The 18085-nt window shown below is 41.0% G+C and overlaps 1 protein-coding gene across 11 annotated transcripts in view; it reads left to right on the forward strand.

Annotated features, from left to right (window-relative positions):
- The window catches only part of LCP1 (lymphocyte cytosolic protein 1), an 86006-nt gene extending 69212 nt beyond the window's left edge, over positions 1-16794 (forward strand). For all 11 annotated transcript variants that reach the window (XM_054665285.2, XM_054665282.2, XM_009440614.4 and 8 more), the window contains 4 exons: positions 306-439; positions 8485-8608; positions 11780-11904; positions 14991-16794. In XM_054665285.2, the coding sequence (XP_054521260.1) occupies positions 306-439; positions 8485-8608; positions 11780-11904; positions 14991-15123 (516 nt within the window). In that variant the 3' untranslated portion in view covers positions 15124-16794. The remainder of the gene's footprint in view (positions 1-305; positions 440-8484; positions 8609-11779; positions 11905-14990) is intronic.
- Positions 16795-18085: the final 1291 nt, after the last annotated feature.

Genomic DNA, 18085 nt, shown 5'->3' on the forward strand with positions numbered 1-18085 from the left:
TACATGTAGGTAATTAAGGATGGCTCTCCATTTCTGCAGTGTGATATAGCTGTGAACATATTCATAGTAATGAATTCATTTCAGTTTTCCACATTATGAATATTTTTTATGAAAGTGAGGGGTTCTAAGGAAAGATGGAAAATTCTTTAATTTTGAATCCTAGAATTGCAGAACCAGTTGAGACTTGAGAGGTCATTCGGTCTTACCATATTTATTTCATTTTTTATCTTTATTTTTATTATTTATCTGGTATTTATCATAATCAAGATGATGACGTTAAATCGTTTTCCTTTCTGCTCATTCAGCTTGAGAATTGTAACTACGCGGTAGAATTGGGGAAGAATCAAGCGAAGTTCTCCCTGGTTGGCATCGGTGGACAAGATCTCAATGAAGGAAACCGCACTCTCACACTGGCCTTGATTTGGCAGCTAATGAGAAGGTAGTATAGCTTATGGAAGTGGCTTTTTCTTGAATACATTATTTACCTAGACAAATATTAGCAAATTTTTAGCAGTATGAGTTAATTCAGTAAAAGTATGTTTTAAGCTAAGCTTCATAACCAGAGGAACATTTTTTACCTTTCTGCTTTTTTTTTTTCAGTTCTATCAGTTTTTGTTTCAAGTATCGTGAAACAAAAACTGTTTCACAAAAACAAAAACTGTTATTAGGTTCATAAACAGTTTAGATTGTTGTTTCATTCTAATTTACTCATCCCTTTGTCCTTATGAAGTAGTCTTTTTTATGCCTACTAATATTCTTTTCTCTGAAATCTATTGTTTCTGACATTAATAGATAATAGCTACTATTGCTTCTATAGGCTTCCTATTGATTAGTGGTTAGCATGGCCTATCTTTTTACCATCCTTTTACTTCAATTGATCTGTGTAAATAACAATTACTTTTAAAGAGACTTTTTAAATAAAGAGGAAATTATGCTATATTTATCTACACATTTACTATTTCTAGTGCTCTTCCTACTATTTTATAGATCAAGATTTCCATTTGGTATCATTTTCTGTCTACCTAAAATATTTCTAATAGCGCAAGTTTGCTGGTGATGAGTGATTTCAGCTTCTATATGTCTGAAAATGTCTATTTCATTTTCAAAATATTTTTTTCTCCGAGTGCAGAATTCTAAGCTGATAGTTTTTTCTTTCCGTACTTTAAAGATAGTTTCACTGTCTTCTGGCCCACATTGTTTCCAAGGGGAAATCTATTGTCATTCTTATCTTTGTTCCCTCATATGTAGTATTTCTTTTCTGGCTTATTTTAAGATTTCTCTTTATTACAGGTTTTAGGTAATTTTATTATGATGTACATTGTTGTTTTTTTTGTTTTGTTTTTTTTTTGAGGCAGAGTCTTGCTCTGTTGCCCAGACTGGAGTGCAGTAGTGTGATCTTGGCTCACTGCAATCTCCACCTCCTGGGTTCAAGTGATTCTCCTGCCTCAGCCTCCTGAGTAGCTGGGACTACAGGTCCACGCCACCATGCCCAGCTAATTTTTGTATTTTTAGTAGAGACGGGGTTTCACCATGTTGGACAGGCTGGTCTCAAACTCCTGACCTAATGATCCACCCGCCTCAGCCTCCCAAACTGCTGGGATTACAGGCATGAGCCACCACGCCCAGCTCCATTGTTGTTTCTTATGCTTGAGGTTTGTTGAACTTATAGGATCTATGGGTTTATACTTTCCATCAAATTTGGAAAACTTAACTTTCATCTCTTCAAACATATCTTCCATACCCACCAGCCCTGGTTCTGGCGGATTCCAAGTCCATGTATATTTGATCATTCAAAGTTGTCCCTAAGCTCACCAATGCTTTAGTGATTTATTTTCTCTATGTTTCATTTTGTATAACTTGTATTGCTGTGTTTTCAAGTTCACTAATCTCTTTTATTTTGCATGTCTAATATTCCATTAACTCCATCCAGTGTACATGTTTTTTAACCTGGACATTATAGTTTCCATGTATAGAAATTTTGAGTCAGTTTTATATTTCCCATATCTGTCCTTTCCTTTACCTTCTTGAACATACAGAAAATAATTACAGTAACTTATTTTGGGATCTGTTTCTACTAATTTATTTTTATCTTCATTATGAGTCATATTTTTTGGCTTCTTTGCATGCTGCTAATTTTTTAATTATATGTCAAATATCATGAATTTGACCTTGCTGTGTACTGGGTATTTCTGTATTCCTTTAAATATTCTTAAATTTAATCCTGGGATAGACTTAAGTAACTTAAATACAGTTTGATCCATTTGAGGCTTACTTTTAAGCTTAATTAATCTAGAGCTCATTTTGCTTGTTAGTAATGAGAAAATGGTCTTCTGAGTACTTTGCTTGATGCTCATGTATTATGAAATTTTTCCACTCGAGCTGGTGGGAACAAATTTTTCCAGCCTTGTGTGAGCCCCAAGGATTGCGCTCGTGGCTCATTTCTGGTGGGTTTTTCCCCACAGCCTCTAGTAGTTTCCTCACACATGTGCACTGAGTGGTCCTCAGCTGAAGACTGAGGGAAACCCTCTGAAGGCCGCTGAAGCTTTCTTTCTGAATGACTCTCTTCTCTCTATACAGTTCTCACCACTCTGATAGTCTTTCCCCTAAATTCTAGGCACCTGGGCTTCCTTCAGTTCTCATCCCTGTTTCCTCCACTCAAGAGGATGGCCATGCTGTTTGGGTTTTCTCCTCCTATGCTGCAGCTTGGAAACTTTTTCCATGCTGGAAAAATCTTAAGGCTAACTTTGTTTTCTTCTTTTCAGGGGCCACTGTCTTGTGCTTCCTATTGTCTGATGTCTGAACAACATTGTTTCATATGTTTTTCACTGTATTATAAGTGTTTAAATGTGGTCCCTGTTATTCCATCATGGCCAGAAACAGAAGTTCCTTTCATAGAAAACTTTAGATATGTTTTGGAACTGAATATAAACTTGACTAATGTGAGAAGTATAGGGTGATATTAGTTAAACAAAAATAGATTATAAAAAGATACACAAATAGAAAATAAATTATAAGAAAAAGAAACAATTTTGGTACAAAATCATAAGCTTGGGAAGACTTTTAGATAGGAATTCTCTAAGTAATAAAATAATTTCCTTGTAAATGCTTCAGTCTTTCCCCCTATACTAATAGCTCTGACAAGGCAAGAATCTTACATCCCCTCATTAGATCCTATGTTAGTGTGACTTAATTCATTTTCCTACCTGGAAGGAAGCCCCAGAAACTGCATGTCACATTACATTCTGTCTGGCAAGATAATGGCAAAGACAAGGTTCGTGGTGTGCCTAGGCACTGCAGCTTTAGTTCCAAGCCACTGTCTGCAGATCCTAATAATGGCCGGCTCTGGATGTAATCGTGTCAGTATTTCCAGATAAGGTAGGATAATCAGAAGTGATCATAAAAGATTTCACTCCCTGATTCACATTTGCTTTACTAAGTATAGAGTTCCATTACCCATTTCCAAACTGGGGTCTCTTTAATGATTGGGGCAGATGTCATAAGGCTCCCCTGGTGCAGAAAACTCCAGAACTAAAGAAACTCCAACTCTGTCTTTTAGTTTACTGCATGTATCCAGAACATCATTGAAAAGTCCTCAGGGCTGTTCTCACCAGTGTATTTCCAGATGATATTTCCAAGCTATCTTTATTATCTTCCACAAGTTTTAAATTTTTAACAGATTAGCAATTCATACTGATTGCTTTAAAAACCAAAGCAAAAGTCCTTTTAGTTGCAACAGTTAAACTGACTCATGGGTTTCAATATTAAATAATCTTTAATATATGCTATTTTAATGATTAAAAAGCTCAAGCCAGCGGGTGCGGTGGCTCATACTGTAATCCCAGTACTTTGGGAGGCCGAGGTGGGTGGATCACCTGAGGTCGGGAGTTTGAGACCAGCCTGGCCAACACAGTGAAACCCCATCTCTACTAAAAATACAAAAATTAGCCAGGTAAGCTGGTGCGTGCCTGTAGTCCCAGGTACTCAGGAGGCTGAGGCAGAAGAATCTCTTGAATCTGGGAGGCAGAGGTTGCAGTGAGCCAAGATCATGCCACTGCACTGCAGCCTGGGTGACGGAGCGAGACTCTGTCTCAGAAAAAAAAAAAAAACAAACTCAGGTCAGCTCCATTCTGTGTTAAATTTCATAATATCTGAAAAACGTCTTGCAATATGATCTTTGGACGTTTTATAAAAATGTGGCTCAAAGCCCTATTTAATGGCTGGCACATACACAACAAGGTCCACTCTGCTGTTGCTGTCTCCACGTGGTTAAAAAGTCATATTTCTCATGAGTGTTTACTACACAAAAATTGTGCATTTAAGAAAGTAGAGAAATATATTACTGTAGAAGGAGAAGTAATGACTGATAATTATATAAATGGCACCGGATTTTTTTCCCTGCATGCTATATATTAAAAGATCTATTAAATTTACAGCCGGTTCTAGCTGGAATTTATTTCATTGAATTGTGCTGATGTGCTAGTTTGGTCATTTATCTGAACAATAAATGGCTTGTCATTTTTTCCTATGAGAGCAAATGAGAGATATGTACTTAAACTTCCCTATCCCCTTCAGTAGCTTGGAAATCATTCTCAGGGTGGACAGTTGGCAAACAGCATATGCATAAACTTGCAGATAAAACCCTTGAAGCAAGCAGGCTGCCAGCACATGGCAATGATGGCTCTGAAGCAAATGAACAAAGAATCCGAAGCAGACAAATAGGAAACTCTCCCCAGGTCAAACAGGCTGTGGATGGTGAAGTCAGGATGGGTCCTTGAAAAACAAAATGCCTGGTTTGTTCCTCTGTGCCAAATAATAAATAAGTAAAACAAGTGTTGGAAGGCAGGAAAGTAAGCAGGTAGTAATCACATCCCTCTAGTGCCTCACATCCAAACCTCATCAACTCTCTTGTTGAAGGAGGAACTGGCTAAAGCTGGAGCTCATAATTCTGTTTCATTTTGACAAAGAGCTTTTCAGCACAGCACATTTTACAAACACTGGTAATACTGAGATCTTGTCTGGAGGGCTCCATTTAATAGCACAATCGTCCCAAAGCAGGTTTGATAATATGCAGTAATTATCTCAAAAGGAAAAATCTAGAAAGACACAGGCCAAATTAGTTTTTGTTTTACATTTCAAATCTGTATTTAGATGAGCAATTGCTTAGTGTACTATCTAGAATGGAGGCTCTAGCCTAATTTTTTTTTGAGACAGAGTTTTGCTCTTGTTGCCCAGGCTGGAGTGCAATGGTGCTGTCTCAGCTCACCACGACCTCCACCCGCCGGGTTCAAGCAATTCTCCTGCCTCAGCCTCCCACCAAATAGCTGGGATTACAGGCTTGTGCCACCACACCCGGCTAATTTTCTACTTTTAGTAGAGACAGGGTTTCTCCATGTTGGTAAGGCTGGTCTCAAACTCCTGACCTCAGGTGATCCGCCTGCCTCGGCCTCCCAAAGTGCTCGAATTACAGGCATGAGCCACCGTGCCCGGCCCAGCCTAATTCTATTCTTTCTTCTCTTTGTGTTTTTTTTTTTTTTTTTTTTTTTATCGTTTTACTTACAAGTGGGTGTCTGATTCCATTTCAAAGCTCTGCATCTCACTTGAGGTGGCAGAAAGACTGCCTTGTGTTCACTGGAACTCTGTGCCACTATGAGAGGCTGTTCTCAAACCCCAGCATGGAATAAGCTGCCTCCACAATTTGCTCTACCTCTATAAGGTTCCCTGTTCCTTAGTAGCTTTTCACTCTTGCAGATAGACTTTAGTATAAAGGTGGGCTTCCCCTCTGCACCATTTAGTTCCCAGGCTTAGGAGGTGGGTCAAGAACACTGCTGCTGTTTACATGAGCATGTGGACAACGCAGGGCTGCAAATCCTGATGAAGGGAAGTGAGAACTAGGTCCCGGGACAAGACAAGCTACCAGAAGATTGATTAAACTTACTTTGTTCCGTCAGGTTATATATAGAGAGGACCTAATGAAGCAAGCACTAACCTACCTTTTTTTTTAATTCAGATGTTCATTAGGCAGAAATTCTTAGATGTTACAGTAAATGCTAATAACTTAATATGCATGCTATCTGGAAATAAGAAGCCAGTTATGCCATAAAATGTAACCTTTATGAAGAGATCAAAAGTAGGATCTTTTCCAAACTAGAAATATTTTGAAAATCTATCTGCACTTACCCCATTTATACTCATGATTTCTCAGCATTTTGGTCCCATCTCTGGGACCAGACTAAACATCTTTCTTATCCCCTTGCTTTCCCTGGGAGACAATCACTCTATTTATTTCACCCGCCTCTCTGTGCCTTCATTTACTAGATGTCCAGTAGTGCTAGGCAGTCTGCTAACCTCTGATGAACAGGGCACATGGACCCTGTCCGAGGGCACACGGTGGATACCAATGCCATCACAAGTTCTGGGAACAGGTTTGAAGCAAGTATACCAATACTGATGAATACACTGTGCAAGCTGGAAAAGTGATACTTGAGCTGAGGATTAGGAATTCACTAGAAGGGAAGAGGGCCCAGGTAGTGAGTACAGATGAGTCCCAGAAGCAGGAGGCAGAAGGAGGATGGAGGTGTGGCTGGGGAGCTGCTGATGGTTCTGTGCGGTTGAAATGTGTATAGGTCTTTGTGTGTGTGTGTGTGTGTGTGTGTGTGTGTGTGTAGCACATGATGGGCAAGGAAGCAGGGAGGGAAGAAGGAAATCACAGATGTGCTGGAAAAGAACACTAGAGCCAAATTGTAAAGGGCCTTGTGTGCTGTATGCTGGAGCTTAACCTGTATTCTTTGGGCCATGTCGAGTCACATTAAATGTGACCAAGCAGGGAGCTGTGGCATGTGTCTGTGGTCCATCCCGTACTAGGGAGGCTTGCTTGAGCCCAGGAGTTCGGGGGCGCAGTGAGCCATGACCGTACCTGTGAATATCCACTGCACTCCAGCCTGGGCCATGGGCCATGTAGTGAGACCCCATCTCTTAAAAAAAAAAAAGACAGACCAGAACTGTACTTCAGAAAGGAAATTCTGTGAGGTGGAGAAACAGAATGAAGAGGAGCTAATTGATTTGAGGAAGACTTAGGAGGTGTAATTGATAGGACATCACTGCCAGTTTAAATGTGAATTTTGATAAAGAAAAGTTGCACAAGCCATTTTCCTTCCTCTCTTCAATAATGGGAAGGTGTTTTCACCTAGAAGAAGCAGGGCATTGCTCTAATTTCAGGGACTAAACTTGAAAACCATCTGGAAAGTCACGGGAGAACTGTACTGTCCATAGGAGCAGGAACTAGAGGAAGATACCCGATGGATTATGTAAGCAAAATCCTAGAGCACCCAAGTGGAGGGTGACCTGAATTTAGGTAGAACCGGTCAGGTGAGATTCAGTCACAGGATTCTTGAGTTTCAGTTTGAGAAGCACACACTGTAATTCTAGCCCTGAAGGTCTTTCATGTGTAATTTGATCCCCTCCTGCCAACCTGAACCATGAAGTCCACAAACCCATGTGTTCCTGGACTGCTGGGCTTTCTCCCATGCATTTCCCTTTCAGAAGTGAGTAGCTTTAGGAAATGGTGGTTCTTCTCTGCTCCAGAGACAGTGTGGGTTTTTTGGGGTTTTTTTTTCTTTTTTTTTTTTTTGAGACAGAGTCTCACTCTGTTGCCCAGGCTGGAGTGCAGTGGCACTATCTCAGCTCACTGCAACCTCTGCCTCCCAGGCTCAAGCAATCCTCCTACCTCAGCCTCCCTAGTAGCTGGGACTACAGACAAGCGCTGCCATGTCCAGCTAATTTTGTGTGTGTGTTTTTGGTAGAGACCGGGTTTCGTTATGTTTCCCAGGCAGGTCTGGAACTCCTGAGTGCAAGCGAACTGCTCACCTTGGCCTCCTAAAGTGCTGGGATTACTGGCGCCTGGCCTAGTCTATAGAATTTTAAGAGGTTAAAGCATCTTCTTAATAAATGTCCCCCAACCCCTCCAAAACAACAAACAAACCAATTCTCATAACAGTAGGTATCTAAGGTAATTCTTACCTTCAGACTAAAGATGATCTTTGTCAGCATATTTCTAACATTTTTACTTATATAAGGAAAAAAGTATTTTATACTTTTTCTTTATCATGTAGGCTACTCAGACTTTTCCAACATTGAGTTATTTCTTTATTTTTTATTTTTTTTAAATTGCCACAGGTTGGAATCTTTTCCTTCATTTTCCTTTCCTTGCATTTTTTCCCTTTGGCTTTTTCTTTTTGCTCAGAGCAATGATCATGCTTAGAAGGAGGTATCTGCTTTACATTTCATTATACTAGCCATAAAGTCACATCTTAAGTTATTCTAAAAGGAACTAATGTTGTAATATGTTCTTTTTTTCTCTCAAATGTAATGGTGTCCAGACTGTCTTCTATGACATACCCAAAAAAAAAATTCCATCCTTAGCTACTTTCTGTTTGTATTAAATTCTTTAGCAACTGTTCTCCAGAAAGCATTCTTTCTTTTGTTCAGATATACACTGAATATCCTCGAAGAAATTGGTGGTGGCCAGAAGGTCAATGATGACATTATTGTCAACTGGGTGAATGAAACGTTGAGGGAAGCAGAGAAAAGTTCATCCATCTCTAGTTTCAAGGTAAAATTCTTTGTCTTCTGCTAGAGGCCATCTGAGCTCTATGCCTATCTGTATTGTTTTCATTATGTGTTCAAGTGACCTTCAGTGGTAGGTATTAGAGGCTCCCCCTCCCATTTCAATTTTGCTTAAATGACTCGTTATTGTTTTGATGTTCATCAGCCATTTCATTAATGAATTTCTCAATACTTTCTCCCATAAGTTAATCATAAAAACCCATCATTAAAAAAAAAATTTCAACTTTTATTTTGGATTTAGGGGGTACATGTGCAGATTTGTTATATGGGTATATTGAGTGATGCTGAGGTTTGGGGTACAACTAAATCCACCAGCGAGGTATGGTGCATCGTACCCAACAGGCAGTTTTCTAGCCTCCCTCCCTCCCCATTCACCTAGTTTCTACTATTTTTAATTTTTATTTTTATATTTTTAATTTTAATTTATTTTTTAATATTTTTTATTATTTATGTTTACTTTTCATATCTGTTTTTTGTGACAAGCTCTCACTCTGTCACCCAGGCTGGGGTACAGTGGCATGATCATGGCTCACTGCAGCCTCAACCTCCTGGGCTCAAGTGATCCTCCTGCCTCAGCCTCCTGAGTAGCTGGGACTACAGGTGCACACTACCATGCCCAGCAATTTTTGTTTGTTTGTTTGGAAATGAGGTCTCACTATGTGGCCCAGGCTGGTCTTAAATTCCTGGCCTCCAGAGATCCTCCTGCTTCAGCCTCCCAAAGTGCTTTGGGATTATAGGCATGAGCCACCATGCCTGGCTTATTCCCATCTTTATGTCCATGTGTACTCAGTGCTTAGTTCCCACTTAAAATCCATGATTTTAAAAGCAAGATTTTAGGCATTGTTCTTTCAAAGTAATATAAACTATGATAGTATTCGTAAAATGTGGGCACCTCCATGATTCAGATTAATATTATAACGGTGACACGTAAAATGCTCAAAGATCTCCCTTGTGATGTTTTTTGCAAAAAAGCAGTTGTGTACTTCTATCTAAATCCCATTTTTATTAATAGCAGCATTTTATTTAATTTCTTGACTCATGTTTCATACATTAACTGGATTCCTCCTCAAAGGACGTGTGCACTTGATCCACATCATCATAATGCCTGTGCCGTCTTAACTACATTTTTCTAGCTTGAAGGTCAGGATTAGGGGGAGGAACACCTTCCGAGTTGTATTAACAGGGTTGGTGAGGTGGTTCATCATGATATCCATCCTGTGTTTCAAAATCAAGAAAAAATGAAAATCTCTTTCCACAAGCAGTAGCAGAAGATATTGTCAGGGCAGGGTTGTCGCAGGAGTGTCCACCTGCTGTGAGCTCATCACAGATAACTGTCACCTCTGCTCCATCTCCAGCCTACTGTTCAGTCTGGAGAGCTGAGCAGAGTTAGGAGTGGATGCTGGTCACTGATGCAAGCAGATTCTTCCAGAAAGAGATTTGGAAAGGCAGCAAGCAGATTCTTCCAGAAAGAGATTTGGAAAGGCAGTAAAGAAAAGCAAAGTTGAAAGGAGCTCTAGATATTGAATGGGCTCTGGCTACCAGGGGCTCCTTGTTCATGTCTTAGGGCATCTTCGCTGACATTGTGAAGCTGGCTTTACTGTTTTCCTCATTTTATAGGTGAGGACATCAAAGCTCAAGTAACTTCCTGAGCGTATGGCTAGTAATTGTATGTGATGGTCCACAAATGGGAGGAAAATGCCTTTTACCTGTGGGGTGAGGCTGTAGAGTGTAGTGTATCTATAGGTCACTTAGCTGTTAATATGAAGTGGCCAGTTACATAGCCCAGGGGTGCTTCTCTCCCTAAAATAGCTGCTGCTCCAGCCCATTACATGAGGCTGTGGCTTCTGGGGTGTTCTTATGGGGACAAGGTTCGACAAGCGATGCTGGGGTTCACTATTAGAAAGGTTTGGCAATTCTTTTGCTCCTTGTAACACTCGGGGCTCATTTTCTCCTGTCTTCTTAGCAAGTTGTTGCAGAATTGATTAAGTAAAAGAGGCCACATAATGTACTGAAAGAAATGTCATACTAGCCCCACATTCCTTTTATGTGAAGCCCTTTTAAAAATGAACACAACCCACTCTTTAAAAAAAAAAAAGATTCAGAGAGTACATTTGCAGGTTTGTTACAAGGGTATATTGTGTGATGCTGAGGTTTGGGCTTCCATTGAACCAGTCACCCAAATAGTGAGCATAGTGCTGAACAGGTAGTTTTTCACCTTTAACCCACTTCCACCCTCCCCCGCTTGTGTTTATCAATGTCTATTGTTCCTACCTTTATGTCCATACATACTCAATGTTTAGCTTCCTCTTGTAAGTGAATAGATGCAGTATTTGGTTTTCTGTTACTGTATTAATTCACTTAGGATAATGGCCTCCAGCTGCATCCATGTTGCTGCAAATAACATGATTTTATTCTCTTTTGTGGCTGCATAGTATTCCATGGTGTATATGTACCACATTTTCTCTATCTAGTTCATCGTTGATGGGCACCTAGGTTGATTCCATATCTTTGCTATTATGAATAGTGCTGCGATGAACACAAGCATGCAGGTGTCTTTTTGGAAGAAAAATTTATTTTCCTTTGAGTATGTACCCAATATTGGGATTGCTGGTTCAAATGGTAATTTTATTTTTAGTTCTTTGAGAAAACTCCAAACTGCTTTCCGCAGGGGCTGAACTAGTTTACATTCCCACCAACAGTGTGTAATCATTCCCTTTTCTCCACAACCTCACTAGCATCTGTTATTTTTTGACTTTTTAGTAATAGCCCTTCTGAATGGTGTGCAGTGGTATCTCATTGTGGTTTTGGTCCTCATTTCTGTGATGATTAGTGATGCCGAGCATTTTTGCATTTTTTCATGTGCTTGACACAATCCACTATTTTAACTTTACGTCTTTCTCTAGTTGTGCTAACTTCCTTCCATTTATTATTTGAGAATGACTACCTGCTGTTGGTAGACGGTGGGTTTTCTGGGAAGTTACTGATGCTCCTACAGAAACTACAGTTTATTTGAAACACTATGTGGAATACTGCTGCATTTCCAAGACCAGGCTGTATATATTATATATTTAGGAAGAAAAAGCCACCCACTTCCTTTGAGCTGAATGGGAGTAACTTTGGGACACGTTGATGAAACCCTCCCTTTGTCTCTGCGTAGGACCCGAAGATTAGTACAAGTCTGCCTGTTCTGGACCTCATCGATGCCATCCAACCAGGTTCCATTAACTATGACCTTCTGAAGACAGAAAATCTGAATGATGATGAGAAACTCAACAATGCAAAGTACGTAAATAAAAATAAACCTCAAATTGGGAGGGAAGGACCCAACTGGCAGCTGGATGGTTGTAAAGTCTAATGCTCATGCCTTTATACAAACATTTCATTTTCACTATCCATGCTTTTCCTTCTCATGACTTTCTGCAGTCTCATCATCACTGTTTTGGATATGGTACAATAGTAGTTTAAAGCTCCTAGTGCCAGAATGGGAGCAAGACAAAAAAAAAAAAAAAACCCAATAATGAGAGTATTCTTGTAATTGATAAGCAAGCCTATAGTTTCATAAAACCAATTTCCTAACCAGATGCTCCATTCATGAATATTCATGGATAAGAATGCACAGGGGTAGGGTTCCACAGCAGAGCCTTTGCCAGTGTGAAAGCCACTGTCTTGTGTTTCACCATTCAGGTCACCTGCCAAATGATTCCTCTAGAGTGAGTATCAGCATATTACAGTTTCTGAGCCAGATCTGCCCTGTTGTCTGCTTTTCTAAATAAAGTTTTATTGAAACAGAGCCTATTCATTTGCATCTTGTTTATAGCTGCTTCCCTGCTATAACAGCAGAGTTGCATAGTTGCAACAAAGCCTAAGATGTTTACCATCCAGTCTTTTGCAAAAAAAAAGTTAATGAACATCTGCTCCAGACAGGTGCTTTTCTCAGATCAGATTCCGTTAGTTTCCTTGGGCTGCCACAACAAAGTACTGCACAAACTGGGCAGCAGAAGTGTCTTCTCTCACAGTTATAGGAGCTAGAGGTTTGCAATCAAGATGTTGGCAGGATTGGTTTCTTCTGAGGGAGAATCTGCCCCATGCCAATCTCTGCCTCCATCTTCACATGGCATTCTTCTTGCGTGTCTGTGACTTCACACGGCTGTCTTCCCCCTTTGTGTTTCTCTGCGACACTTCTTTTCTTAGAAAGACACCAGTCCTACTGGATTAAGGTCCCACCCAACTCCAGCATGACCTCGTCTTAACTACTTACATCTGCAGCAACCCTCTTTCCAACTAGGGTCATACTCTGAGGTGCTGGGGGTTAAGACTTCAGCATATGAATTTCGAAGAGACACAATTCAGCTCATACCACAGGTCTAGAAGATACAAGTATCTAGTGCCTGGCATCCCTGCTTTATAATCCCAACAGAGCCCTTCTCTCTGTTCCCAGTTTGAGAAAGTGGGAACCTGTGCTCTCGGGATGCCGAAGTTTAACACAATTTAATGGAGAGAAATAAATAATTAAACTAAAATTACAATAGATTGTGATGAGAGGTGTGGAAGGGACAGTATGAGGCATCCCTGAAGGGATAGGAAGGAGACTAGAGCTCTTTAGAGCAAATAGCAGCTCAGCTGAGCTCAATTGAAAAGACAAGTAAGAAGGAAGTAGACAGGTGAAGGAGAGAGGAAAAATGTTCCAGGCAGAAGGAAAAACACATATGAAGACCCAGAAATTGTAAAAAGCCTTCAGCCCAGATGTTCAAGGGGAGTGTGATTAGGTTTAAGAAACTTGCCAAGGCCACACAGTTTTTCAGTTGTGCAGCTGAGATTCAAAGTCCAACTTCAGAGCCCAGACCCCTAAGCACTCTCCTGTGAGGGCGAGATACAAAATTACTTAGAAAAAGGGGTGAAAGAAATTACACAAAATGCGAAGAATGGTTATGTCATGGTGGCAAGATTGTGTGTGATTTTGTTTGAAGCTCCCTTCTAATTTTCAGACCATTTTCCCTCTGTGTTTTATAATGGGGAAAAATTAATTTTACTTTGTTAGTAATTAATATGGAAGAAGTTATTGAGAGAGAGACAAGGAGAAAAAATGGGACTACTCATGCCTGATGCTCTTAATTTAATTTGATCAATAAAGTAAAAGTAAAGTAATTTTAGGAGAGCAGGAGGTAGTCAATGTGGGCTTGGGTAGAGTGAAGAGTGTCTGGTGTAACCATAGTAAGAGGTCACTAGATAATAAACGAGGTGAATAAAAGAACTGCCAGGTAGTAGTGTGGGCTCATTTGAAAATAAATTACAATTAATAAAATTTATCTTCATATATCTACAAATAGAGCAAAAATGTTCTGATGCAGCTATTATCATTCTTTGTGAAAATATGGAATATAAATCTCTGGCCACTCTATATTATAGTACCATAAATAAGTACGAATATATGTGGGCAAGAATTGGAATGGAACAAAGAATAAAAAAATTGATGTGTAAGGCTAGGATTTTTTTTTTTTTTTAGACGGAGTCTCACTTTGTTGCCCAGGCTGGACTACAGTGGCACGATCTTGGCTCACTGCAGCCTCCGCCTCCCGGGTTCAAGCGATTCTCCTGCCTCAGCCTCCTGAGTAGCTGGGACTACAAGCGCATGCCACCACGCCTGGCTAATTTTTTGTATTTTTAGTAGAGATGGGGTTTCACCATATTGGCCAGGATGGTCTCGATCTCCTGACCTCGTGATCCACCCACCTCGGCCACCCGAAGTGTTGGGATTACAGGTGTGAGCCACCGCGCCTGGCCAAGTTCAGGATATTATACATTTTTCCTCTTTTGTTCCTTGTAAAAATGTTACTGTAGTTGAAATGTAGTCTGCAAACTTTTCCTAGCACACATTTTTATTCAGTTCTGTGACTCTTTCTGCTATGCTGCTATGTAGCCCAAGAGAATACTGGTGTAGGTATCAAAAGTGGCAGCATGTGCTGTAGTGGCTCACACCTGTAATCCCAGTGCTTTGGGAGGCTGAGGCAAGAGGTTCTCTTGAGGCCAGGAGTTCAAGCCCAGCCTGGGCAACATAGTGAGACCCCTGTCTCTACAAAAAAAAAAAAGACTTAACTTTAAAAAAAGGCAGGAGCTGAAGAGGTCTCCAAGGACAAATAATACACTCGATAATGATCACGAGACTAGCCAGCAAGTCTGATGCTTTGTTAGAAGCTTTGGTTGAGCCAAAATTTGTCCACAAAAGTGTGAGGATGCTGGTGACTGACTCCAGCCACTGCAGGAGTGAGTTCTGTCCTGACTATGGAACGACTGTGACTGTGACCCTCCAGGGTCCCATTCGTGTTGTGTTTCTCAGGCTCTCCTTATTTTTCCTCTTCTCTCCCTTTTAGATATGCCATCTCTATGGCCCGAAAAATTGGAGCAAGAGTGTATGCCCTGCCAGAAGACCTGGTTGAAGTGAACCCCAAAATGGTCATGACCGTGTTTGCCTGCCTCATGGGGAAAGGAATGAAGAGGGTGTGAGGCCCAATGGGGCTGGGTGGGAGGCGGTGCCCTCACTCCTGACTGCCCGGCACAGATGCTCCCGGGATGATTCAAGCCATTCCGAAGTTCAACTTGGTGACACTCTATAAGATTCCAAAAAGCACATATTAGTGCAGCCAAGTAGCCTCTCCTGTATTTAACAAAAAAGTGCTTCATTCTTTGCAGGAGGCCCAACCTCCTATATATAGGTTTCTATTCTTGATTTATTTGCTTCTTCAAAAATCTAGAGGAAAAGAAAGAAGTTATTTTCCAGGTACCCTTCTCGCTTTTGCTGTTAGCCAAGGATAGAAGCTGCAGTGGTATTAATTTTGATATAACCTTTCAAACCAGCTTCATGTGGCTTCCCTTTTCTTTGTTCAAGATGAGGGCCAGGAGGGGAATCATCACACCTGCCCTAAACCCTGTTCCTGGAGGTCAGCATTTGATCTGTTGCAAGCCCCTCTTTCTGTCCCCTCTTCCTACCCTGCCTCCCATGACTTTGCTCCTCACACTTTTGGAACCATGCCTTCTGGGGGGCCCATCTCCTCTGGCCATCCTTGTCTCTGGGCCACTTGGAGTGTCTGATAAATCAGTCAAGCTGTTGAAGTCTCAGGAGTCTCTGGTAGCCTGCAGAAGTAAGCCTCATCATCAGAGCCTTTCCTCAAAACTGGAGTCCCAAATGTCATCAGGTTTTGTTTTTTTTCAGCCACTAAGAACCCCTCTGCTTTTAACTCTAGAATTTGGGCTTGGACCAGATCTAACATCTTGAATACTCTGCCCTCTAGAGCCTTCACTCTTAATGGAAGGTTGGATCCAAGGAGGGTGTAATGGAGCATCAAGCCACTCGGGGGCAGCATGGAGCTATAACTAAGCATCCTTTAGGGTTCTGCCTCTCCAGGCATTTAGCCCTCACATTAGATCTAGTTGCTGTGGTATGGCTAATACCTGTCAACATTTGGAGGCAATCCTACCTTGCTTTTGCTTCTAGAGCTTAGCATATCTGATTGTTGTCAGGCCATATTATCAATGTTTAGTTTTTTGGTACTATAAAAGCTTTCTGCCACCCCTAAACTCCAGGGGGGACAATATGTGCCAATCAATAGCACCCCTACTCACATACACACACACCTAGCCAGCTGTCAAGGGTAGAATGAATCTATACTGGATAAGAAATGGCGGAACTGCGTTATGAAGAGCTAATTTACTGGACAAAGAATTCCAAAGCAAAACCAGAACAGTATGAATTTGAGCAGCTCTCATAGGTTGAGCAATTTCCCCCTAAACCAACTGAAGGCTAAAAAGCAACAGGCCGTTGTGAACCAACGCTAGACGCCCTCTATCATGGTGAAAAGCTCCATCAATGAGGTATCTTCTTTAGTGGTGGTATGTAATGGAACTTAGCCATTTTTCAAAGCAATTGAAATGCATTGCTCTGGATCTGTTCCTTGGCAGTGGACTCAGAAAGCCAACATGTGGCTCCTCCCAGCCCATAACCAATATTTTTGCTGCTTCTGAATACAAATTGGTTGGTTTTGACTTCAGATTGAACTTACTGTAGCCTCAGATGATTTCCCCCCTCCGCCTCCAGGAAGAAAGAATGTTACTGCCTTAATAAAAAATGAAAAGAGAATGATGCTCGAAATCTTTCCAAATAAAATGTTCCGTATATTAGGTGTCTCTGGATGTTTCGTTTTGAAAGTTTGCTAACAGTGTGCTATAAATCGTTCATTCATTCATTCCTCCAAGACGTTCGAGTGCCTAGTATGTGCTAGGCATAGTGCAAGGTTTTAGGAATGTGCCTATGAATTAAACAGGCACTGTGCTCAGCTGATGCCTGTCTTAGGAAAGACGGAAGTTAAACAATTAAAATAACAGATGTGACAAGTGATAAAAAGAAGGGCAGGGTGAGACATGAGTTTATGACAGGAAACAGTCTGAGGAGAAATAGTTTGGCTTAAAACTGAAGAATAAATTTCCGTTAGGCAAAGCAGGGAATAAAATTAAAGCTGAGAGCCAAACTCAGAAATACACTGAACTTGTAGGAGTGAAGAGGTGTGATACCTTTCCTCACCTATCATAAGAGTCACGGCCAATACTATGACAAAAGATGGGTAACAAGAGAAAAGGGTAACAAATTTCTTTCATCGAAGTTTTACATGACATGGGAGCTTTTAGAAATGAAAACCCAAAGATCCAAGGAAATCTGTTCATTTTTATGCTTGGATTTAATGCAGAATGAACGGCCATGCAGAAATGTGATTGGGCAAAAGGCTGTGATCTAAGGCTAATAAATGGAAGGGGAAGCCCAGCAAGGCCTGTGTGTTCCGATTCTTCTTGGCTGCAGTCTGTAGCATTTTTTCCTCCAGGGATCAGGGCAGGACCCCCCTGGAACGAGGGTCTTATTACCTACTATCAGGCAAGGTAGGCCAGAGAATTTCTTTACCGTCACTGTCTACACAGAAAGGCAGGGGAAGGTTAGAGTAATTTTTCTAGGGTTTTATGGCTTGCTTTGGGGGAAAGGGGTTCTAGTTTCTATGACCCTCCTTAAGAAAGAGGAATTCTGCTTTCTGTGAGTTGCTTCAGGGGAGAAAGAAGGGGAGGAGACAGGAAGGCAGGAGAAGATCAGAGAGGGAGACCTTGTTTCTGAGGTTTCCTTGGAGGCTTTCCAGTCTCCTTTAGTTCAAAGTACTCTGCATACCAAAGTGCCACACTTTGGGGTTTCGTTTTTTTCTGAGCCCCAACAAACCCAATCATAAACAAAAGTCAGACTTAGGGATTGGTGCAAAACAATGTCTAGACTGAGTTGAGGAGGAATCTTTGGGGTTAGCAGTGCCCGAGATCTCCTCTCCAGCTTGGCGGGGCCTTACTTGGGAAGAAGTGGGGGTGCACTGGGGGGATGCAGAGGAGTTCTGCTGCAGCCAACTTCCTCAGTTGGGCTGCTGTGACAGAGAAGCTGGCCATC

This window comes from Pan troglodytes, chromosome 14 (assembly GCF_028858775.2).
Source record: "Pan troglodytes isolate AG18354 chromosome 14, NHGRI_mPanTro3-v2.0_pri, whole genome shotgun sequence".
Classification (NCBI taxonomy): Eukaryota; Metazoa; Chordata; class Mammalia; order Primates; family Hominidae; genus Pan; species Pan troglodytes.